The sequence below is a fragment of the Pararge aegeria genome, chromosome 21 (assembly GCF_905163445.1).
Source record: "Pararge aegeria chromosome 21, ilParAegt1.1, whole genome shotgun sequence".
Taxonomy (NCBI): Eukaryota; Metazoa; Arthropoda; class Insecta; order Lepidoptera; family Nymphalidae; genus Pararge; species Pararge aegeria.
In genome coordinates, this window is record NC_053200.1 from 2310188 (window position 1) to 2336462 (window position 26275).

At 36.8% G+C, this 26275-nt stretch overlaps 2 protein-coding genes across 2 annotated transcripts; one reads left to right on the top strand and one right to left on the bottom strand.

The window, feature by feature from the left end:
- Positions 1–340: 340 nt before the first annotated feature.
- LOC120633176 (RNA 3'-terminal phosphate cyclase) lies at positions 341–13885 on the top strand. Its single transcript, XM_039903308.1, has 9 exons — positions 341–496; positions 574–691; positions 6935–7061; positions 8184–8369; positions 8918–9056; positions 9800–9915; positions 11406–11553; positions 12792–12902; positions 13675–13885. Exons 1-9 carry the CDS (start codon positions 455–457, stop codon positions 13762–13764), a joined length of 1077 nt encoding a protein of 358 aa, XP_039759242.1. The 5' UTR covers positions 341–454; the 3' UTR covers positions 13765–13885.
- A 439-nt stretch (positions 13886–14324) lies between these two features.
- LOC120633131 (minor histocompatibility antigen H13) lies at positions 14325–25784 on the bottom strand. Its single transcript, XM_039903246.1, has 6 exons — positions 25495–25784; positions 23835–24016; positions 19953–20127; positions 18854–19037; positions 17630–17939; positions 14325–16563 (listed from the first exon to the last, which is right to left on the bottom strand). The coding sequence occupies exons 1-6, from the start codon at positions 25684–25686 to the stop codon at positions 16497–16499; spliced, it is 1110 nt and encodes a 369-aa protein (XP_039759180.1). The 5' UTR covers positions 25687–25784; the 3' UTR covers positions 14325–16496.
- Between the last annotated feature and the right edge of the window lie 491 nt (positions 25785–26275).

Genomic DNA, 26275 nt, shown 5'->3' on the forward strand with positions numbered 1-26275 from the left:
AGATTTGGTACCAATGAGAATGTAAACACTACATTGTTCGGCAACTAAAAATGGTTTATATTTAAGTATTTATCCTTAATTACCACGAAGCCTTTCCGAGGTTGTACATCCCATAAGATCGCTTACTGTTGAGTTATTACATATGATACTGCATTACAATTAATGTTCAAATTGTGAAAAGTAATTATTCAAATAATTTACCATAATATTATATATCTGTCGTTACAGTATGTAGTCTGTGGAGTAAATTCACTAAATTGTCATATCTTGTCAAATCCAAATAATAAATTTACTGTCATATCTTGTCAAATCCAAATAATAAATTTATTGACGGCTGACGGGCAACCGGTGAATTTAGAAATTCTGGTCAATTTTATTAAATACTATATAGTTAAACTACTCACTGGTTACCTTAGTATTACATAAGACGAAACTTTACTAAAATAAATTAAATATGTCGGATATATTGGAAATCAATGGGAATGTGTTAGAAGGGGTAAGTGCAGAAAACCTAATAATTTTTAAAGTTAAAGAAAGCTAAATAAAATATTCAAACATTTAATTTAATCGCAGGGTGGTCAAATTCTCCGGATATCGATCTCGCTTAGTGCTATCCTAGGCGTTCCTGTGCGGGTGACGAACATCCGCGCTGGCCGCAGCAAGCCGGGCTTAGCTCCACAGCATTTAAAGGGTAACTATTATTTGCACTTTATAGGGATGGACTATACCATGGATCACAAAGCCTTGGTTTAGATTTTCTGTGGCTACGGAATTTGCGTTTTGCACTCCTGTTAATAGAATAAAGGATATATTTAGGATATAGGAAGGATACCTATATTGAAGGATATATTGGGCCACCAGTGCTGGAAATTATAAACCAACTAGCTGTTGACGGCGTACTTTGTCCGCATTTATTACGTTTTTTCTAAATTCCTGTGGGAACCAATCGTTTCCCTGAAATAATTGTATACTACAAATCAAGTTGATTGGTTGCTATTTCAGGGGGTGAAGCATAGACAAACAAACAAACACACTTTCTAATTTATAACATTAGTTAGGATATGTAATGATGATCCAACATCTCTTATAGTGTTGGTTTGGTGGTCTGCTTGCTAAATCCCTCACTTCTGTGCCCTGCTGCTTGGCATTAATAGGCTAAGGATGAAGCATTGTTTTGTATTTATTGTAGGTGCAACTGCCATTGCTAGATAGGGGATCTGTCCTATGTAAGGACCATTTAACCCTATTCCACATATTTGAGACACCGATTTTAGTGTTGACCCAACAGTACACTCCCCTGAAACCTATCAGTCCTACCTATCTTTTGTGAACCAACAATATCTCCTATGGAGAGATTTGTTATGTTTTCTTCACTTATTGCCTGGTGGGAGGCTTCTGCCGTGGCTTGTTACCACCCTATTGACAAAGATGTGCAGCTAAGAGATTTAATGTTCGGGTACAATGTCACCTGGAAACCAATTAGGGGTATGGGATTAATATAACTGCCATACAGCCATAACAGGTTCGTCTATTACGATCTTCATTGCAGGTGAGATTGCAGTCAAGGGCTAACTTTTAGTGGAATTAAAATAAATGTTATTTTATCCTCACCTTGTAGTTCCCATCTTACCAGCGTGTACATGGAGCACTCAGTTGTCAAGTGAAAGCTAGTCTCCACTTCACCACATTCTGGACAAGTTTAGGACAGTTGTCTGTATTACGTTGCAGCATACTGCATTTTATACATGCCTAGCTTTTGTAACTGCTACTTTGATTAACAGCTTGATTTTCAAATAATTATTTTCAAAAACCCTTTGTTAGCAGATCCCTACATTATAATGGCTACCTGTATACCAAATTTTAACTTTTGGTAATCAAAAATATTGTTGTTCCAGCATTTATTACTATTGTGTACAAAAATTGTTAACCTCTGCCTCATATTGTCTCTCACTATTATTAATTTGGTTAAACTTGTCTAAACCATTTGCAATACACAGTTTTTCTTTTGTTTGTAAGATGATACTTTTAAATGGTTTTAATTTATATTAATGTAGTAGGTAAACCCTTCACTGTGGAAGTTGACCCTGTTGTGGGCCGGTAATAGGTTGATATGATGATGATGAATGTAGTAGGATGAATAGTAAATTTGTATAGTTATTAAGTTTTTTTAGATTGTTAAGTTATTACGACTGTTGACCCATCATCATACGATCACTGCACAGCTGGCTGCAGCTGATGCTATTAAGTTGACCATTATTTAGTCAGTAACTTTCTTCTTCTCTTCCTGGACCTGTCTGCGTACTAGTACTATACTAGTAGTTAGCCTGAACCGTCTATTGTATGTGCGGCTCATCGCTGGATCACTCCAGCCAGCCGAGCTCACTCCAGAAGCTTAGCTGGTCGCCCAGGTCGCAGAGTGCTTCATGGAGTGTTGCTGAGGAGCCAAGGTGTGCTACACGTTGTTCTGACACTCCAATGCATTGGAGCATTACATGTATCGGTGTTATGTCTGTTTCCATGCATGCTCTACACAGAGGACTGTCAGTTATATCTAAAATTGAAAGGTGTTTGCTTAATATACCTGTTATATTTATTTATTTATTTATAGTTTAGCCCGGTTTAGTTGCAGTAATATTCTTGTAGGGTCTCCTTCGCGAATTTTTGTTTTTATCCATAACTCCAGATGGGTTGATTGCGTTTGATCATAACATAAAAACAAGTATATGTATTGGCCTTATAAAAATCTTTTTCGTTCTTCCTTTGCTGACGGCCGACTGGTGCAGTAGGCAGCGACCTTGCTTTCTGAGTCAAAGGCCGTGGGTTCGATTCCCACAACTGGACTATGTTGGTGTGATAAACATAAATGTTTTTCAGTGTCTTACACTGAATATACTGAAACTGAAAACTAAATATACTTTTATTGCACACCACAAAAAGGACAAAAAAAAAGATAAGTATAACTAAACAACGTATACAATTTGGCGGCCTTATCGCTTCATAGCGATTTCTTCCAGGCAACCAATGGCGAAGATAAAAAATACATATGACATACATATGACTGATGAATATTTCTACGAATAATATAAGATATATTTAAATATTAAGATATATTATTTATATATTAAATTAATAATATATATTTATATATTTTACTCGTAAAAATATTCATCAGTCAGTACCCATATATCACAACAACCTATGCTTACTTTGACGGCCGATTGGCGCAGTTTGAGCCATGGGAGCCGTGGGTTTTTCAGTGTCTGGGTGTTTATATGTATTTTCTAAGTATTAATGTATATAATTCATAAAAATATTAATCAGGCCATATACCCATAACATAACATAGTACCCATAACACAAGCTACGCTTACTTTGGGGCTGGATGGCGATGTGTGTACTGTCGTAGTATATGTATGTTTACTCTTTCTTTCATATTACAGTGCAATGCATCCAGTGGTTTTAGTTTTGTATTGACAGATCGGTCCTTTCCTTCTAGTAGTTGTAGAACTTTATGTGACAGAGCTTTTCTGGTGAAGTACTATCACCATGGCTAATTCTACTGTTTCTGTGTTATCTGTGTTCAGTGTCAATGCTGCGATTCCTGGTTTAATTACAGGCAGTGGCGTGCACAGGGTTTTTGACCAGGGTATGCAGGGTAAAGAAGGAAGGTATATCTATATATATATAATGAAAATGGTCTTCGTTTGAGGCTCAATCACGCCTAAACCACTGATCGTATCGATATGAAACTACCACCATTCGATGCGAAATTTTTCCTAGATGGTTTATGGCTATCTATTTTTTGAATTCCAACATTCCTTCATTTTTTTATTGCTGTTTTACTTTTATGAACATTTATCCCGCTAATAAAAACAAAAGATAAGCATTTTCTCTTGATTCTTTTGTTTTCATGGATTTCAACAGAGTGTATTAGACGGATTATGGTTTTTTACATTCAGCTAAGAATCTACTCACGGTAGTGGAGAACGGCTGGACCAATTGGGATTTTTTTTATTTTCAGAATTGTCAGGAGAAAATTTTGTATGTAAGAAAATTTTAAAAAAGCCCGATAAAAAGTTAAAAATTTCGATGATAATCGAAGAATTCCCATCTATATAGTCACTCACCACGAAATCTCGGGAACCATAAGACTTAGAAACGTGAAACTTGGTAGGAATATTACTTTTGCTATGTAGAGGTCAGCTATGAATAGATTTTAAGAAATTCATTCCCCAAAGGGGATTGCGGGGGCGTTAACAATGAACAATTCCCGTTTTTAAACTATAGCTCCTATAGACTTCAAATTTGGTAGGAATCTTCTGTAAGAGGTGTAGAAATAGGCTATGAACGAATTTTACGATAGCTCACCCCACAGGGGGTTGCGGGGGTGGGTATTAACAATTAATATTTTAAATTTTCCAGCTAAAGCTCCTACAAGCTCCAAATTTTGTAGGAATTTTCTATAAGTGATGTAAAAATGATTTATGAACAAATTTTACGATATCCCACCCCAAAGAAGATTGCGGGGGCGTTAACAATGAAAATTTTCAATTTCCAAGCGATAGCTCCTATAGACTCCAAATTTAGTGAGAGTGTTCTATATGTAATATAAAAATGATCTTCGAGCGGATTTTACAATGAATCACCTCCAATAAGGTTCGCGGGGGTGGGTGTTAACAATAAAAAAATTCAATTTCGAAATATAGCTTCTAAAAATTCTAAATATGGTAGGAATCTTTTATTATTCACATAAAGAACATCTCAAAATGGATTTCAATAAAGTCTACTTCCGACAGGAATTGCGGGGGTGGGTGTTAAAATCTAAAATTTTTATTTCTAACCTGTTACTTCTACAGACTCCAAATTTGGTGGGGATCTTCGTGTATGTAGGGATATTCGTGTATTTCCTTACAACAATCGTCTTTTTGGCAGCGGAGAAAAAGTCATTGAGAGGTTTCAAAAACTTAACTTTACATGTAGCTATCCAATCAACGGACTAAGAATTTTACATTCATTTTACTTTTGCAGACTACATAACCGACGAATTCTTTTATTGTGGGATCGCGGAAATGTAACAGATTAAAATGAATGCATTTTCCAAGCACATGAGATGTGAAAAGAAATTTAGTTACTTATTCCAATAGAATTCATAAAAAACATGCACAATTAATTTTCTATAAAAAATTGATGTCACGGAGAAAATTTTAGTTAACAGAAAATTCGTCGCACTTGAACCTAGACAGATTTCAACTTCACATATGAGACTTGCAATGACTTTAACTTAAACTTTCAATGCTCATTTCAAATTTTTTTCTTCATGTCAATTATTATTAATTTTTGGAAGAAAGGCACGGAAATGTTATAATGATTGCACATTGAAAGTTACAATAAATTTTAGTGAGAAAAATCACCTGGATGAAAGATACAGGCTAAATCGATGGAATTTGGAATTTGAGTAAGTCTAAACAATATCGATGCTTACAGTTCTATCCGCGGGGCCTATTTATGTTCATACAAAAATAAAAAAAAAGGAGAATAATAAAAATATGAAAAAAATAAATAAAAATGAAACATAAAATGTAATTTATTTCATTTTTCAATTCGCCCAGCGAAGCGGGCTGGAAACGGCTAGTAAAAATATAAAATAAAATGAAAAAAAATCCTTCGCATTTATGAGTCATACAAAAGTTTTAGGGTATGCAGTGCTTTTGTGCATGTATGAAGTGCACGCCACTGAGGCTTAACACCTACACCTCAGGTTGATGTTGCATGCATGTAAAGTGTTGCTCTATATTTAGACGGTGATTTTTGGGCCATCTGATTGGCCTGTCAATAAATAGTTTAAAAAGCAAAAGTGCCACAGATAACTTCTCTGGTTGTGACCCCTTCCACTTCCAACCTTTCGGAGGATTTTGTGCCATTTGACTCGGCTTTTAGCAGCCCGTAAAGCGATATGCACTTTGGTGTCGAGAGCAGTGCGAATTTGATCCGACCAACGAATCGGACTACGTCCTCGAGGTCTTTGCCATTGACCACCATATTTTAAGATTGTGTCCATCTCTTCTGGCAATGTCAAAGTCAAATTCAAAAATATCTTTATTCAAGTAGGCCCACAGGTGGCACTTTTGATGCGTACATAAGAATTACACGGTAGTGAGATGATGGCGATAACCACTTAAGACTAATGCTACGAGGGTTCCAAACGCGTCCTGGTCTCAGAAGAAGCCTACAACAAACTTAGCCGGGTGGTTTTTTTTTTGTTATTACCATCTCACAATATCATTTAAAATTATTAGAAGAGCAACCTGGTTAGATCAATAATTCACACCCAAGCTTTTTTATCGATTACGTAGTCCTTTATATTATAATAGGACTTTTCTATAAGCTTACGTTTACAAACTTTCAACTTTTAAAGAGACATCTCCAAGATGTCAATTGGTAGTTTATTGTATAATTGTATCCAATTTCCTTTAAACGAATTATGAATTTTATGTAACCTAGTATATTGCACTGTAAGTTTTATTCTTACTTCTAATGTCCGAAGTACACGAGAATCCTCTGAAGACAAGTGGTGGATGGCCTTCTTGTAATTTTAAGATGTCTCAATATCGATGCGTTGGTCCGGTGTGCCGTCGACGGGATTCGCAGCATTCTCCTCCAGCACCTCATCTCAAAAGCGTCTATACGTTGTTGTACAGATAACTTGGAAATCAACTATTATGAAAAATTAACAATTATTCATTGTAAAGTTAACATCATCATGCTTCGGTTTCGGAGCGAAACCTGCGTAGAGGGTACATTGCCGAAGATCTGTATGGTGTGGAGTATAAGGATTGAGGAAATTATAAATTACACCATACAGATTTTCCTGTTTTATTCTGAGTAGGTATAGCAAATTAAGCATAATTTTCATAACTTGGCAATTATTTTGCAGGAATTGAACTTGTAGCGGACATGTGCCAAGCGAAGTTAAAAGGTGCCAGTATAGGCTCCACAGAAATCGAGTTTATTCCGGGCAGAATCAGAGGAGGACACTATGTAGCTGATACTAAGACAGCGGGGTTCGTATTAGCATAGGCGATTTTAAAAACATCTAAATTAATATATTTGAAACTTAACTACTTTTAGCAGGGCGCCATTATTAAATTCAATTCAATTAAGTTAATAAGGCTTGATGTTTCCCAACAGAGTACAGTTTTCTTAATGGTTTAATAAAATATCAAAGTACATACTCAGAGGTTATATCTGTTTAATGCAAAAAACTACATCTCTTTTTTTTTTAGCCCACTTTAAGTTAGCCCCTAACTACACTCTCACCTAGTCTGGTGGTAAGTGATGATGCAGTCTAAGATGGTAACGGGCTAACCTGTGAGGGATATCGCAGTTATAAATAAACCCATTCCCGTAATCAGTTACTACGCAACATCGTATCGGAACGCTACAGCGCTGTCAAAAAAGTGGCAAGTCTTGGTCGGCGGTAAAGCCACGATCAAAGCCTTCCACTAGACCAGACCAGAGAAAATTACGAAGTTATAAATGCACTGCCTTCGGGCTTCTTTATAATACTACACTGCGCAAAGGAGGTCGTCATAACTGAATAATTAAGAAAAAGAAGAAACACTTTATTGCACGCAAACATAAGAAAAAAAACAGTGACAAGTTTACAGTAAAACAATGTAGACATGCAAAGACGGCCTTATTGCTGCAAGCAATCTCTTACAGGCAACCTTTGTAGACAGAACTAACAGCAAGATAATGGGATAGTGCCAAGAGTGTTCTAATATATATATAACGTTTATATTAATATATAACGTTTTTTATATATTTGCACAAGTAGATTACTGTGATGAAATCAGTGGGAAGCGATGATAGCCCAGTCGGTAGGAATTCGACTTCACTTTCAGGGGGTGAAGTTCTAATCCCAACACAAACCTCTAACTTTTCTAAGTTATGTGCGTTTTAAGCAATTAAATTATCACTTGCAACGCTGGAGGAAAACATCTTGAGGAAACCTGCATGCCTGAGAATTAGCCACAATGTTGTTAAGGGTGTGTGGAGTCTACCGCACACTGGGCCATCGCGGTGTCCTACGGCTTTAACACCTTCACCACACCTCCATTGTGGGAGGAGAACCGTGCCCTGTATTGGGCCAGTCATGAGTTTATATAATTGTAGTTTTTCAGCTCAATAAGTCTGTTACTGCAAGTGGCACTACCATGCGCGCTGTTCGCGGACGCCCCTGTGACCCTGGATCTGAAGGGCGGCACCAACGCTGATATGGCACCTCAGATCGACTACATGGACCGAGTGTTCAGGGTCACCCTCGAAAAGTTTGGTGCGGACTTCAGCATGGAAATATTAAGGAGGGGGTGAGTATACATCGTAAGAAGGCTCGGAGCCACTCAGCGGGCGATGGAGAGACCTATACTTGGAGTATATCTACGTGATGAGGAATCTGTCGAAGAACCAGAGTTACCTAAATACCTCAAGGATTCGCGAAGCTAGTGGCAGTATGCGGGACACACAGTTGTTTGGAGAACTAATGGACGTTGGGGTCACAAGGTGCTGGAATGGCGACCTCGGGAAACCGGGAAACGCGGCATTGTTAGACCCGCGATGAGATGGCGAGTCGCAGAAAGCCGCTGGATCCAAGCGACACAAGACCATGGTATTTGGTACTACCTACAAAAGACCTGTGTCCAGCAGTGGAGGTCCATTGGTTGATATGATGCTTATGTCATCATAATAATCACTATAGAGGTAGAGTAGATGTAGAGTAACAAACAGACATAACTCACGTTTCAAAAATGCTCATAGGGTAAGCCTAATGGGATAATTAAGTTTTGAATTTTAAATTTTATGATGGTAATGTGGGTTTTCCATGAAGTTGCTAATGAAACTTTCTATGAAATTGCAGTTACTTTCCAAAAGGCGGGGGGCAAGTGCGTGTGGAAGTGAAACCAGTACAATGTTTAAAAAGGATTGACCTCACTGACAGAGGCGACGTTAAGGAAATAACCGGCACGAGCTTTGTCGCTGGGAGCTTGCCTATTAAGGTAAGGGATTCATCTTTATAAAAAATATAATAAATAAATATACTACGACAATACACACATCGCCATCTAGCCCCAAAGTAAACGTAGCTTGTGTTATGGGTACTAAGAGGACTGATGAATATTTTTATGAATAACATACATAAATACTTAGAATATACATATAAAAACCCTGACACTGAAAAACATGCATGCTCATAACACAGACATTTTCCAGTAGTGGGAATCGAACCCACGGCCTTGGGCTCGGAAAGTAGGGTCGCTGCAAACTGCGCCAATCGGCCGTCAAAATTTTTGAAGTTATTTTGAGTATAATTGCATTTTGTGCATATTTCAGAGTCTCTCTTTATACAGCCTATAACAAATGTAGTAGCTCCATTTTGATAACTATTATTAAAAAAACACAGAATTGAGAACATACAGTAACCGTGTACACAACTAATATTGAAGCATCGAAAACCGCTCCACTTTGGTAGTGTTTCTCAAACAAACAGTCACTTCATACCATTTAGCACTTGAAAGTAATTATTTTACCTCTAATAATCTAAATGTTTACTATAAAATTCGATACTTTTTATCCTGGGAGTTTCTACTGGAGTCATAATAAAATTTGTTGTTATGACTTACTATGACAAAGTTCGAATCCAAGATGGCCGCCACGAAAAAAATGGCGTACTTTTTATTTTGTGTCTGTGTTTTGTTTAAATTTCTAATTTATGGTTATTATTTGTGTATTATTGTTCTAGCTCTCACACTTGATGGCGGAAGGGGCGAAACGAGAACTGAGTTCTGAGAAGAATATTAAAATACACAGCTACAAGGAATACTGGCAGATGGCTCCCGACAACTGCAATGGTATCATGTTAGTTTTGAAATAAATAATATAGACCACACTCGTAAATACCTCGTTGGTCTAGTGGATAGCATGTTTAACTATGGATAACGAGGTTCTGGGTTCGAATCCCATTTTTCTTTTAAAATAATTTTCAGTACCAGTCCAGAGTTAGGAAATAGGCGGTGTCAACCCCTATTCGGAGAGCACGTTAAGTCGGTACGGTATTATAACTAATTTGTGACATTAGAGCCCACCAATCCGCATTGGGGCAGCGTGGTGGGTCTATGCTCTAAAACTATATAACATAGGAGAGATTCCTATGATATAGCAGGCCTGCGCCCGGCAGTAGGAAGTTAATAAGCTAAGGATGATGAATTATCCAGACTAATATTACAGAATACTAGCTGCTCCCCACTGTTTCACCCGCGTTAACTGGTCATACCGTTATGTAATGTGGGCCACGCGGATACCATACTTATAGACGCCACCCGCAGCGTGACTACGTACGTCGCGACAGACTTGCGACAACCGTATATCTTGCAATCACTGCTGTCAAACGTCACTTTTCCATACAATAAATAAACAAAAGTGAAGTTTGACAGCAGTGATTGTAAAATTTAATCACCCTGCCGTACGTCCCGAAGTCCCGCAGTACTGTAATTTTGTATTATCTCTTAAAATACGCGACCAAATAAGAAAGGGCAATAATATATAACTTGTACCCGAATAACGAAATACTGTTGAAGGGTTCAAAAGATTATTTAATACGTAAAGAATCAACCCTATTAAAATATTAAATGAAAAGAAGCATATTTATTCTTCCATAAAAACGAATTCAAAACATTTTGAGTAAAAATAAATAAATAAATAAATATACTACGACAATACACACATCGCAATGTACTATGGGTACTTGTGTTATGGGTACTGAGATAGCTGATGAATATTTTTATGAATAATATAAACATAAATACTAATAATATACAGATTAACACCCAGACAATGAAAAACATTCATGCTCATCACACGAGCATTCTCCAGTTGTGGGCGTCGAACCAAAGACCTTGGCCAGTCGGCCGTCAGAAGTGTTTACTTATGGCAATCCTATTGACGATAAGAAACCGACACGCGCATAATACCTACGCTACGCGACGCGTACCTCTATAATAGATTAATTGAGTGACAAGAGTCATTTGATTTTGATTTTGCATGTGATATTTTGCTGTATCTGATTTTTTCAGTAAAAACTATGGCAGTGATTTACTCAAAAACTGTTAGTTTCGGTTTCACAGATAAGTCTCAGAGACAGTATATACTGTGCCTACAAAGCCTGTGACGTAATATTCTGGTTTTCATTTACACGTTGTAAAACTATAACGTACGCCAACGCGCAGTGTTAAGGTGCAATTTGGCTTGAACGCGCGCTGTATAGGTATAACAAAGGACAGATCTCAGAAAGATAATAGATGTGTAATTTCTGTATGCTATCTGTGGTCTACTATGCCTTTTTTCTTCAGATTGTCATGCAATTTGTCGTCGGGATGCGTCCTCGGTAGTGACGCGTTGGGCAAACGCGGTATTGAAGCGTCGGACGTTGGACGCAAGGCGGGGGAGAATTTGAGGCGAACGTTGGACAGCGGCGCGTGCGTTGATCCCCATACGCAGGTACTAAACGCAATATTATAAACCTTATTATCATCACAGTATATCAGGGTATACTGATGGGGTGATAACCTATTAGGTAGAGTCCGTATCGGAACTCGATCCGAGTTCGACCATCGGCACCTCTAACATTTCGGAGTTATGTGCGTTTTAAGCAATTAAATATCACTTAATTGAATGATGGAGGAAAGAGTCGTTAGGAAACCGGAATGCATGAGTTTCATAATGTTCTAGCTATGTTAGCCTAGTAGTTGAGATGGTGGTTTCCCTTACTTGGGGAACAAGTTCGATCCCAGAACTTCTAATATTTCGGAGTTACGTGTGTTTTAAGCAATTAAATATCACTTATTTCAATGGTTGAGGAAAACATCATAAGGAATCTGGCATGCCTGAGAGTTATCCATAAATTTCTCGTGGTGGACTACACTATAAACCCTGCTCGTCCTGAGCGGAGGCCTGTAGTATTAAAAATATAATTTACCTAAATAGTTAGCTAGCTATCTTAAACTGCATAAACACTTAATATCAGGTGAGATTGCAGTCGAGTTAAATTGTAGTTGTAAAATAACAAGAATAGGAAAAAAAATGTACAATGTTTTCTATCTCACTCTGTCCCATATATTTATGTGTTTGTTTCTTTACTTAAATAATATTCGGTTTCCTTGAAACTTAAATAGGAAAAAAAATGTACTTTTTTTTTTTACGAAAATACACACATCGCCATCTAGCCCCAAAGTAAGCGTAGCTTGTGTTATGGGTACTAAGTTAGCTAATAAATATTTTTTTTTAAGAATATAATACACATAAATACTTATAATATACAGATAAACACCCAGACACTGAAAAACATTCATGTTCATCACACAAACATTTTCCAGTTGTGGGAATCGAACCCACGACCTTGGACTCAGAAAGCAGGGTCGCTGCCCACTGCGCCACTCGGCCGTCAAATGTATAATGTTTTCTATCTCACACTATCCCTATGTATTTATGTGTTTGTTTCTTTACCTAGATAATATTCGGTTTCCTTGGTAACTTAAATAGGAAAAATAAGTTAATTAAACGAAAGCGACGTTGCATGTTTGCGCATCACAGTTGCCGGGCATGCAATGTCGCAAAGCGAAAACGTAACGAGGTCATTCATCAGTAGATTTTACTACTCACATTTTTCTCATACCGGGCGCCTTATATATGAAAATCGATTCTTAAGGAGTAAACTTCAAAAATGTAACATGTTTCAGGACCAGGTAATACTGTACATGGTACTGGCGGAGGGCAGGTCGGTAGTCCGCACGGGTGACGTCACTCTGCACACAGAAACTGCTATATACATCGCTGAAATCATTGCCAAGGTACGTTTTTTCTCCATCCGCCATACTACGGCCTACCGCGTCACATCGCCCGCCCGTGCTATCAGCAGTGTAATAACGTATCACGAAAGGCGTTTTGTAAATCTCATGATCTTAGCTGTCAAACGTCACTTTTATTATGACGTTTGACAGCTTAAATCTCGTGTTTTATTTCTGTCCTTATCACCCCGCCAATATCCTTTTTTAATAAGGGTAGCGTAATGTTAAATAGGAGGTGCAACAGAGGCAATCTAAATGTCTAAATTTTATTTGGTCTGGTTGGAGGCTTTGGCCGCGGCTAGCTACCACCGTACCGACAAAGACGTGCCGCTGAGCTATGAAGCGTTCCGGTACGATATCAAGTGAAAACCGATTAGGCTTGACTTTAATATAACTGCCATACCTGGCGGGCTAGACTTTAATTTGAACCTTCATCCGATATAAAGTTGGCGGATGATGATGAGCCTAGTTTGTCTAGTAGTTGGCGAGATCACTACGGATATCGAGGTCCCGTGTTCGATTCCTGGATCGGGCCAGGAATTGTGAGATGTTGAGTTTTTTCCAAGTCCTCAGTTGGAAAATTGACGTCCCGGTTATCGTCACTAACATGTGATAAAATCTACAAAGCCCACCAACTCGCATTGGAACAGCGTGGTAGGTTTATGCTCTAAGACCTCTCTCCTATGAAAGGGTTCTGTGATAAGCAGTGGGATGTTAACAGGCTGATTGCAATGATACTGGCTCCATTCATACTCAACTCTGCTTTCTTTTTCAGGTAAAGTTTAGTATCAAGGCTGATGCGGAACAAAACTTAATTGAGTGTACCGGTTTAGGATTCATGAATAAAAGTATACCTCGGGAATAACACTTTTGCCAAGACTAATACTAAGTTATAAACTATAATATAATTGTATATTATAATATAATTTATTTGTTTAATGTCTTTTCAGTAACCATGAGACTGTTAAAATATAACCTATTAACTTTCTAAATTACACAAGTTGTGACCCGCAGCAAGTCTAGGTTTGTCAAATATACTGTTGTTTTTAAATAATTCTGTTTTATTTATTGATAGGTTAGATATTTTTGGTGAATTTTTAGGTGGATTGATGTAGGACGTTTCCATTTCCGGCGAATCGTTGTTGCTTTTATTTATATTTACAACTTGTTTCGCCAATTATTAATATAAATGGACAACCGAATTAACACTTTTAAATAGATCTGTATGTACGGAAATGTGACCTCGAAATTCCACTCTCATTATTTTTATACAACTAGAGCTAGACCTTTGACTGCAATCTCACCTTCTGTTCACCTGGTAAGACGAGAAGAGAGAATTTATCTATACAACTTTATATAATATACAACTTTCGGGCCCCAATCGAGAAATGAAACTATGTATTTCAATTTAATATTTAATTCATATTTCCTATTTATTTATTTTTCGGAATGTACTTATTACACAAACATTTATACATATTATGATTCATCTAGAGATTTTACATCGACATTTACTTCTGGCAATATTGTTTACTAATTGGTAACATCAAATATTAAAAAAATAGAATTAAAAAAAAATCGAAAACTTAATATACTTAATGTAATCTAGTGCTCACATTTAAACGAAAAAAACAATTATAATATTATTTATATATTATATAATTTAATTGTAATATTGTACTGTAGTATATAAACAAATACTTAAGTACCTCACTCATTCATCAGTTCAGTAATTTTAGTCTGCCAAAAGATTTACAACCTTATTTCCTTTGATGATTTTAGCAAACCGGGAACTTAGCCCAGGTTAAATCTGCTTCCGCTTCTATATACGGCACGAGCCCAAAATATACATTCATATACACAAGCCACAATTCTAAACGTACACAATTTTAGACATTAATCATGCACATTTTATTACAATAACCATTTATTTATGCAAGTCCGAATTAATAAAACAATGGAAGATTCTAAAAGGAAGTGTCATTTTACTTATCATTACATCCGAAGGCACGAAAGCAGATTCGTTCAAAGTACACCGGTATATTTCTAATCTTTTAGTACTGCTATGGTTCTGCAAAACAAAGCTGAGGAGATTAAATTGTTCCGTACAAGCTTCCGTTCCGCTTGCAATCGAGGAATTGTTTTCGAAAATTAAACTGTATTCTTAAAGTCATATGAACCTAATGTCACTCATTGTAGAGTTGCAAATTGTGTACTCCTGATTTTTATTACACAAACGTTATGTCAAAGCCCTATTTAAGAATTGTAAGCAAATTTGAGCTTTACTGTTTAGTAAATAAGATCCACTATACTCCGATGTTCATTTATTTCTATACAAGAAAACGACACCTCAATTGCGAGCGAGCAAATCTTGTACTTTATAATTTCGTTGAAATTTCTATGTCGACTTATCAACACTTTGAATGAATCGTCCATTAGCTCTCGGCCTAAATAAAGTAATCTAGTGTTGGAAGTATGTTCTCATTGTAATGGTCCCTCACCATTGAAGGCAGATAGAAAAATATTTTTGTAAAGGCTTGCGCACACTTAAACGGGGCGCACCGCAAAACAAACACCTATAATTAATCGATTTTTAGGGAAATTTGTGGTTGACATTGAAAGGAATTTTCGTAACTCAGAGAACCTGTAGTGTTTGAATGGTCCTGCAAGTCGCAGCATTTGTATATCCTCCATTAGATGGACAGATAACAAAAAAGGGTCAATGATAATGGAGTTTAGAAATTCCTAGGAGACTCATAATAAAATTATTTCAGATAGGCCCACTTTTTCAGCACTTCTGAAATGTCAAGTTTGAATGTTTGCAGTGACTACCACCGTAAAAGAAGAAGAAACTTCACAGTTAATCTTTAATCCAGTATCTATATTACAATAACCAAATGTCATCATCTTGTTTAAGATTACAGCGGACAGAACGCTTATTGCCAGCCTTTTTATTAAAAATTTCTTAACCAAGATGTAATTAATATATTTTATTATTTATTTTAATACTATCAAAAGAAGAGTAAAACCCAGAGAAGATGCGGACAAGGATAAGATGTCTACATTATACATTGTCAAAAAGAGTAATGTCCAGCAAAGACTTTATTCTAAATATATTCAGCAGTGTACCTTTGAAGGACAAGACGTCAACGAGCAATTCATTAACATAATTATGAAAAACAAATTCATTGATTGTATACCAATCAAATAAAATCGATCACATCCTAACTGATATTATAAATGCGGAAGTTTTGTTTGTTTGTATGTCCTCCCTTTGCGCCCTAACTTGATTTTTTGCATTAATTAAAAAGACGTATAGTAAAATAGGCAATGTTTTATCCCAGTACTACTATTAGTAGAGCTTTTTGTAAAAGAGCTCGCCCGGGGAATTACTATCGCCATGCTTATTTCTGCCGCTAAGCAGCATTGTGGCGATGCTGTGTTCCAAAGAACGCGGGCAACAGCGAATCATATATCATAATATGTATCAGGAATGTGATTCGGTGCGGAGCGGCCCGTTGTAGTGTGCGCTGAGCTTAATGTGCCTAATTCACAACTTGTCGTTTATTTGTGCGTGCAATGAGTGGATTGTAAGTTTTACTCAGACTTCTTCGCCTTGACCGCGTCCGTCGGAGATTCGGGCAGCGCCGGTTGGTCTTCATAGCTGCGGATAAGGAACATTTTATTTATTGACTGTCTATATATAATCCATTTATATAAAAATGTTATGTTGGTTTGTGTACGCTTCAAATACTCAAAAAGTTCTGCACCGATCAAGCTGAAATTTTAGCATGATATATAATACGCATCAAGGACTGTTTTTATCTATTTTCTAAACCATTCAATCACAATGTACCACAGCGAAGCGTGACAGGGTACAGCTAGTAAATAATAAATATATTACGACAATACACACATCGTCACCTAGCCCTTAAGCGCAGCTTGTGTCTTGGGTACTAAGATCACTGATTAGTATATATAAATAATATACATAAAACTTTTAATAAACCGACACTGAAAAACTTTCATGGTCATACATAACACAATCATTTTCCAGTTTTGGGAATCGAATCCACAGGCTTAGACTCTGGAGTGCACCTGTGTTTGCGCACACAACTCTTCTTGTCCTCATCCCACACTATGACGAGTCTGCACAATATTTCTCATATTTTCTATCAGCCGTCATCTCATTATCCACTCCTTTTACACGCATATCCTTAATTATGAACTTCTCCTTATCTATGAACGTCTGCAACTGAGGCCCGGACAAGATGCTTAAGCTTAGTGAAATATAATTTTCTGAGCATAAGTACCAGGAGTCCAGAAGCAGTAAAGAATGTGTACATCACTGCGCTTTGGAAGTGCCAAAGCGCATTGATGTCATCCTTCAGCGTTCTGAGCAAAAGTACTAGGAGTCCAGAAGATGTTAAGAGTTTGTTTATCACTCACTTTAAGAGGGCGTTGATGTTACTTTTCAACTAAGATTGCGTGTGTGGCGTGACCAATAAAACGGGAAGCAGGTATGAGATCAGAAGAAATAAACACCACCAAAAGTTATGACCAGGTATACCACTCACTTGAAAATTTAATCACCAGTATTGGCCAAAAGACTCAGGATATATTATTTTGTCCAGGAACGACTGCGTCTGAGGCCTGGATATTATGCTGGAGCTCAAAAAAGCATAAACACTAGGAGTTCAAAGTAAGTTAAGAATTTGTTTATCACTCACTTGAAAAGCGCGTTGATGTCTCCCTTCAGCAAGGCGAGCGTCAGGGGAGTGGCCAAACAAGCGGGCACCAGGTACAGCAACGCAGGTTGAGCGTGCTTGAACACGTGCATCACCAGTATAGTAGCCAGAAGCCCCAAGATGTACGCGGTGAATGTGGCGCGGAAGTAGAACTCCGAGCCGCGCTTCAAACTCTTGTCGAAACGCAACAAGAGAGCGATGAACAGTCCAGGGACGACTATGTCTCCGAGACCCAGCATTGCGAAGTTGCTGGCGTTCAAGCCGTTGACGAGGAGGTCCTGGGGGAACACCACTGTGGACAAATGTTGAATATCATTATTAGCCCTATACATTTTTTCTTCTTCATTTGGCTATAGCATATGTTACATTTTTTTATTCATAATTAACTAATCCTTACTAATTTCATTAATACGATAGTGTTTGTTTGTCCTTCAACTTGTTTTTTGGCACTGAGTTAGTTGGAAGGATAAAATTATTTATTTAATTATTTATACTCCTTATTTGCACACAAATAAAACTACAGAAGAAGAATAACAAAAACACATAGAAGAAGTATACAAAATGAGGTATTATCGCTTCGTAGCTATCTCTTCCAGGCAACCTTAGGATAAGGAAAACATAACATAACGTAAAATGTTAGGAGAGTATAAAATTTTAGGCTACTTTTTGTGCCAAAAACAATCGGCTCCCACGAGATTTGTTAAAAGTGGACAATAGCTTATTTGCATTAATTTAAAAAACCTTATAGGTTGCCACTACTTGCTTCTTCGATCAAAGAATAACGTAAAAAGAGAATGTATTAATTAATAAAAACTTATACGGTGGGATCGGTTTGGTGGGAAGCTTTGGCAGTGCCTTACTCAAAAACTATTAGCGTTTCGGTTTCTCAGATAAGTCTCAGAGACAGTAAATAATGTACCTCTAAAGCCTGTAAAGTATTATTTCGGTTTTTGTTTACACTTTATATATATGTATAAAAATATATTTTTATATTATATATATTTATTCTAATTTATATATTATAAGGATTCATATGTGAGCCAATTCCTCATAATGGTTGCCTGGACGAAATCACTATAAGTGATAAGGCCGCCTTTGTTACACAAATTTAATTGTACCTTTGTTGTTTTTTTTTTCTTGTGTGCAATAAAGTAATTTTGATTGATTGATTGATTGATTTATAGACAGTAACAACTGCCAACTTACATTTAATGGGCACTTCGAAGGACCTGGCCACGGTGACCATGACGTTGGTGCCGAACACCCAGAAGATGTCGTAGAGAAACAGGCCGCAGAGCAAAATGCAGCCGGTCACCACATTGTTGAGGTGGAGGAGTTCCACGCCGTTGATCGCGAACGCTATGCCGAACAGGTTGTTCGCTATCCAGTGCTGCACAACGGGAAAACAAACAAGATATTTTAAAATAAAACTATTTCGATAGTATATCTAGCTTCAAATGGCGAAAAAATATGTAACTACTCCTAACTTTGATAGAAAATGTAGGCGTATCCCAATATACTGAATATACTTGCGTAACCATTTTCAGTGTACAGGTATTTTTATTTTTGTATTTTTAGAAGAGTTAAGTCGCCTGTCTTCGATCTGCATCAGATCTATATGAGATTTTAATTAGAACAATTTGGAAAAAGCCAATTTTAAAACAAAAACAGTTTTGCAAAACTGTCTATTAATTACAGAGTTTGACAAACATACATTTAAAAGTAAAAGGACGTCCGTTAAAAAAAAATGAAGACTGCTACTGCAATAAAGTATTTGAATGTAATAAAAATATCGCATGTGCTGGTATTATCCATGTAGAGAGATATCACAAAACAGAGATTGAATATCTGTTTACCTACTTGTGACGTTACAAGTTAGTAAACAATGTTGTATTGCTGCTTTTGTTAGATAAAGCTCTATTACTGGGGACTTAAAGATAGCTTGTTATAACGTAAGGTACCTACATAACGTATCAGTGGTCGATCAATGACAGAAAGTACTAATGAACCTAAAAATAATAAAAACGTGGCGTGCATAGAGGGTATGCACAGGGTATGCAGATGATATAAAATAAAGAAAATCTCTAGTAAGAGTTGTCAAAAACTAAAGGATAGGCATTGTAAAAGTTATAAAAAGCCTACCCCTAAGTATTTTTAACTAGTAATGGAGATTTTCTTCATTTTATATGATCTGCATACCCTCTATGCACGCCACGTTTTTTATTATTTTGCATACCCTCTATGCAAGCCACTAATCGACATGAAATACAGAGGACACGTTCGGTACAGAGGCTAAGAGACTCACCTTCTTGAGGAGATACCAGGCGCCGAATATGAGCGATATGACGAGGCAGATGACGTCATAAGACGTGAACTTGTAGTTGACGATGTCGGTGCGTGCGTCCCTCTCGCCGCGCGTGAACAGTATGTGGTACGGGAGGTTTGGCACCGACGCAGGCACGATCAGAGCTATGATGGGGCTGCAAGATATGAGTAAGTTAAAATGTATATTCATCATCATATCACCTCATTACCGTTCCACTATAGGGCATGGGTCTCCTCCCACAATGAGAAGGGGTTAAGGCTTTAGTCCACCACGCTGGGCCAGTACAGATTGGTGGACTCCGCACACCCTTGAGAACAGTGTGGAAAACGCTCAGGCATGCAGGTTTTCTCACGATGTTTTCCTTCACCTTTGAAGAAAGTGATATTTTTATTTCTTGAAACGCACATAACTTAGAAATGTTAGAGGCGCATGCTGAGATTCGAACAAGGCCCCCCGGAAGTGAAGTCGAAGTCCTACCAATAATATAAAAATATATTACAACAGCTCAGAAGCACTCAGTGGACGATAGGGCAAACAATGCTTCGGAAAACAGCAAGAGTTACCGACATAGCTCACACGATTTTATTCCCCCTATAAAATTTTCCTTGGCTACAAATAACACCTGATGCTTTTTTTATTCAAGTACAAGTCAGCTCTTGACAGCAATATCACCTGGGTGTAAATACGTTACATTATATAATTAAATTAATTTCAAATATTGTATTGTAAATGTAAAATTATGTATTGTGCTGAATAAATTGAAATTTAGTGTTGATGCAGTCTAAGATGGTAGCAGGCTAGCCCGATAGGGAGTATGGCAGTTATACCCACGCCCCTAATCGGTTTCTACGCAACATCGTACCGGAACGCTAACTTAGCGGTACGTCTTCGTCGGTAGGGTGGTAACTAGCCACGGCCGACCAGGCAAGACAAGAGAAAATTCGGAAATAATAAATTCCCAAATTGCTCCATCCGGGATCAAACCCAAGACCTCCAACTTTAAACCACAGTGCTCACCGCTGCACCAGGCAGGTCGTGAAATAGTAAGTAATGATGCAGCCTTAAATGGTAACAGGCTAGGTTATTCGAAACCCTGCAATTTTCGTTATATTGTTTGCATAAAAATTAGCTATTCACGTTTTGACAGCATACTGCCGGATATTTTAAACGCTGCAAAAGATATTTATAAGAATGCGTAATGATTTTTGTTGTTTCGTTGAATCTTCTATAGAGGACACATATTATGGGTGTTTGGATAACAAACAAAAGGCTGCTAACACGTCCGATATTATGAATCACAGCAGGGAAGCCCTGACCGGGTCTAACACTGATAAGTGTGGGTAAACAGTAAAATTGGGATTTACATTACGCACGACGTGAAGACGTTGGCCTCTGAGCATTTGTAGGTCAATCAACACAAGATAAAGATTTACTAAAAAATATATGATTATTTTTTAATCAGTGTGCATGTCATGACTAAAATAAACTAAAAGCCGAAGGCGAAAACAAGTTACTTTAGTGCCCCTACGTGGCTTTTAATAATAAAATAATACTTTTTATTATATTATAAATTTTTAGTTTTTTATTTGTTTTAAAACAAAAGCACAAGAATTAAAAAAAAAAATGAAAAAGAATAAATGATAGATATATTATTAAATAATATCTTAAAACTTGCATAGCTGATATGCAAATAATGGCCCAAAATGGGCACAGTTTTTTAGGAAACTATAAAATGTCATTAATATACAAACTCTACCCGCGTCAAATGATTAACATCATAGAATTAAGAACATACAGAACCCTCATTCAGCCATTATTGGATGCAGTGTATTGTGCTCAAAAACAGTGAAAACGCCCCGCACACGTCTCACTTCACACCCGTGAATATGCTAGCTCATAAACTTTTCCCATTTTCCCCATTTGATGGTGAACTTCTAGAACATTAGAGGTAACATGATTACTGTCAACTGCTGAATGGAATGAAGTGACTAACCGCCTGTTCGAGAAACACTACTAAAGTGGAGTGGTTTTTCATTGCTTCAATACATATCGGTCGAGTACGCGTTTTCTCAATGTTTTTAACTCTGTGACTAAAATTAAAAAAACCCAACTACAACTAGTCTCTTTAAACACTCAAAATAAATACCTAAAATTTAGCATTGTGGTGAGTAATTTTTAGTAAAATAGTTGCAAGTTTTTTGCTACATATGCTACTCCAGCTCCTTTATTTTAGACATATCCTGCTACGTGGGGATGAGAGTTTAGAAAAACTTAATATCACGGGAAACACTGAAGGCAAGAGACCAAGAGGCCGCTCAGAGGCTGAGTAGACCAATGAGATACCCAATGTGCAAATTTTACGCTATTGCTAGGCTGACCTCGGATAGAAACCGATGCGATGACTACGATCTCCAGCAATCACAGGAGAGACTAGAGAGAGAGATAGAAAGAGTAGTCAACAATAACGTAAACATCCACGTCCATTATCCGCGTGAACTACAATTTTAATTTTAATAAAAAAAGTTAGACTTTGAACACGTCTAATTAAATGCGGTACAAAATTATACAACAACTTGTTCTGTGCATATTATTATTCGTTACGCTACACTAAAATCATAATAATGTTTTTCTAAAAGGTTCCAACCGTGGTTGATAAGCGCATATATTTGTTATTACTTTATAACGTGTATACAACTTGTAACGGAAGTACAACGCTCAACTTGTACTATTGGGGGGTGCATAATATTTCACACATCATTCCCTATAAATACATTAAATCAAAAGAAGCATATTTATTATTCCATACAAACTAATTCAAAACATTCTAAGTGTTTACTTATGACAACCCTATTGAAGATAAAAGACCGACACGCGCATAGGACCTACGCTACGCGACGCGTACCTAATAAAGTGCGGTCACTTGACTTTTCTTTTGCGCGTGATAATAGGGCTGTATCTGATTTCTTTCAATAAAAGCTATGGCAGTGATTTACTCAAAAACTAGTAGCGTTTTGGTTTCACAAAGTCTTAGAGACGGTATATAATGTACCTCTGAAACATAATTGTTATCCCAGCGAAAGAAACGTTTCCCACTTTATTTGTATGAAACCGTAAATGCGGACGAAGAACGAAGGCAGCAGAGATATAACTATATTGATTACACAAGGACTGGAACTCCACAATGTAGCACAAATAACAGTTTTATGGCTATGGCTAATTTAAGATAATACTCTATATTAATTATAGAGTATTATCTTAAATTAGCCATAAATTATAGAGTATTATCTTAAATTAGCCATAAACTTAATAGATATAAGCTAATTTAAGGTCAAGAATAAAATGAACTAATTTATTAAAATTTCGTTTTAAATCCATATATTGTTCAATTTCTCTGGCTCAGTGATGCGAGCAGTGGTCTTATAAGATGAGGTCCATTGTTTGATCAATTTAGGGATAGGGAATTTTTAATTTTAGCATTCTCTGCGGTCTGGTCTTGTTTCTGGGAGCCTTCGGCCGTGGCTAGTTATCACCGAAACCTGAATGAAGATGTGTCTCCCTCATATAACTATAACTAAAGCCAACCTTTTGTTTTGATGCATGGTTTAGGTCACAAACTGCGAAACAAGTGATTTTTCTATTAAAGAACTCACAGAAATAACCTGCATTACTTAATTGGTACTGTTGAGCCCATGCTGTGAAGAGACAATTTAGCTGTCAGTTTGAATTATCATCACTATCATTTCATAGTTACTGCTTAAGCCTCATAGCAGCAGTGTCCAATATCTAAGTCCCTCTGAAGAAGGAGGCCAGGCTTACCTGGTTAATTAAACAGATATCATATAAAATTCCTTTCATAATTACCTAAGCAGATGACTCAAAGCCAACACGCCAAGGAAGAAGAAGTATCCAGTGAGAAGAAGGTTGATGTACTCCTTGGAGAAGAATTGGAAGAATATGTAGAAGGCGAAGAGAGCACAAGATGCAAACAGGGGGAACATCAGCGCATCTTTATTCGTCATTGTCTCATGTATTTCACCTGATTCCTGAAACAATAAATTCATTCAACTAACTTCTGCCAATTATTATTAATTGATAATTATAATATATTCTTTACTGGAAACTTTTGAGATAGTTACAATAGGGAAAATAATACATACAGTATATATAAATAAATATACTAAAACCATACACACATCACCATCTAGCCCCAAAGTATACGTAGCTTGTGTTATGGGTACTAAGATGACTGATGAATATTTTTATGTATAATATACATAAATACTTATAATATACAGATAAACACCCAGCAATGAAAAACATTTGAGCTCATCACACAAACATGTTCCACTTGTGGGAATCAAACTCACTGCCATGGACTCAGAAAGCAGGGTCGCTGCCCATTGACCAGACCTATCATATATAGGTCTGGTCAATGGGCAGCATTCCAAAAATTCTTATTCAATTTAAAGGTGTGCCACTTAGTTCTCAGTTCCATTTTGATTTAGTTAGGATCTTATTATGTTCAGGAATGGAGGAAATAGTTCCTCATTCTTTTCATATGTCCAGACTTGATAGATATCCTGATTTTTATAATTTTTTTATACTCTTTTAAATAAGTCTTTATTTGTTTTTAAGCTCTTGATTTGGTATTCAGGTTATGGATTTACAACTTATTATCTTTAGTTTGTAATTTCAACATTAGCTAACATTAAAAAAAAAATAAGGAAGCTTGATAAATGTTTTGATTTTCCTTAGGAAAACTTAATATTTTTGCTGTGAAATAAAATAAATGTGCTAAATTTATTTATTATTTTTGAATAATTGAGTAAAAAACCTGTGCACAACAAATCTATTACCTCATTAATTATAGAGTAAATATAATAATTATAGTGTTAGTGTAAGTGTGATATTTCCTAAACTAAAGACACATTAGTAGTCATTAAGATCAAAAAGAGAAAGTCACAAGAGTGATCAGGGGCTAATAAAAAAACTTTGGGCTGTATTGGTTGTCCAACCGGCAACAGGTCAAAGCCTGGAAAGGCCAGGCCATGTCCAGAAATGTATGCTGATGATAAAACTCTGTTTATAGAACAGCCCTTTGAACACCAGTGGGACTTTCTGTCATCACCTGAGCCAACTTGCCTGCAATGGATCAGTATTGAGGGTCTAAGCTAAAAAAAATTTCCCCATGTGACAGTGGGCTAGTGATATTTAATCAATACTTCCCTTCATCACAGATATAACGAAATGGAAAATGAGCATAATGGTGTCTGAGCATTTTAGAAAGGTCTGTTGGCTAAACCAATTCTCAACCTAGGATAACTCCTTAAATAAATTATTTCCTAGGGATAGATCAAGTAATCGCCAGTGTTGGGACTCTACAGTGACACATGGGAAGGCTGGATAAACGCTCAAAATGTGCCACGAAGACAGTGCGTGCGCTGTTCTTATTGGACGTTGAAACCACGCTTAACAATGATAAAGTGAGATTGATAAATGAAATAATCAAAGTTAGACTCACCTTTTGCTCTTTTAAGTATTTTACAGAGCGGAAAGACCCAAAAAATATGGGTAAAATAGCCATTATCACTAAACTTAAGTACGCTATTGCGACTCCCTCAATGCTCAACGGGGTCTTGCATGTTCCATTTTGTAGGCCTTCTATAACACTTTCCTCTACAGTAATAGGGAGTTCTGTTACAGATTCAGCCATTTTTTATAATTTCACTATTTTAAACTTTCATTCAATAAATAATGGACTAAATTCCCCCCGACGCAAACGCCCCGACGGATTACTTTTGACAAGTGACAGACACGACATAAAATGACTTGATGCTGATGACATGATGACATAAGGTTCAATTTGTTTGTGAAAGTTGGCGAATAGAACTACAGATACAAAACACAGCATGGTCCTCAATCGTACGAGGCAGAGACAGAGTGACAGTTTTAAATCAATATTTAGAAAATAGTTATAGATCAGTATTTATAAGCTCTGTGAGTAGAAAAGTAAAGTTTATAAAGACAATATAATATTAGAAAACCGAAATGCGAATATTTGAATGCTTGAATGAGCTGAAATATTGAGATTTGAGGAAGTAGTTTACCGTCCTTTTGTTTGGATTAAATATTGAAACTGAGTATATTCGATATCTATAACTGTCAAATGACTAAAGATAAGGACAACAGGCCCACTAAAGGTCTCTGCTCAGAATTACAAGGGTTTAGGCCGTAGTCTACCACCCTGGCCAAGTGCGGATTAGCGAAGGGTATTTTAATTACGTACTTACTATTTGAGTTAC

Excerpts from the sequence above, each read along its gene's own strand:
- LOC120633176 (XM_039903308.1), top strand. The coding sequence starts at position 455 with ATGTCGGATATATTGGAAATCAATGGGAATGTGTTAGAAGGG. Across the intron at positions 11,554-12,791 it reads GCGTTGATCCCCATACGCAG|GACCAGGTAATACTGTACAT; the intron begins GTACTAAACGCA and ends AACATGTTTCAG. Across the intron at positions 12,903-13,674 it reads TCGCTGAAATCATTGCCAAG|GTAAAGTTTAGTATCAAGGC; the intron begins GTACGTTTTTTC and ends TTTCTTTTTCAG.
- LOC120633131 (XM_039903246.1), bottom strand. The coding sequence starts at position 25,686 with ATGGCTGAATCTGTAACAGAACTCCCTATTACTGTAGAGGAAAGTGTT. Across the intron at positions 20,128-23,834 it reads GCTTTGAGTCATCTGCTTAG|CCCCATCATAGCTCTGATCG; the intron begins GTAATTATGAAA and ends CATATCTTGCAG. Across the intron at positions 17,940-18,853 it reads CTTCGAAGTGCCCATTAAAT|TGGTGTTCCCCCAGGACCTC; the intron begins GTAAGTTGGCAG and ends ATTTGTCCACAG.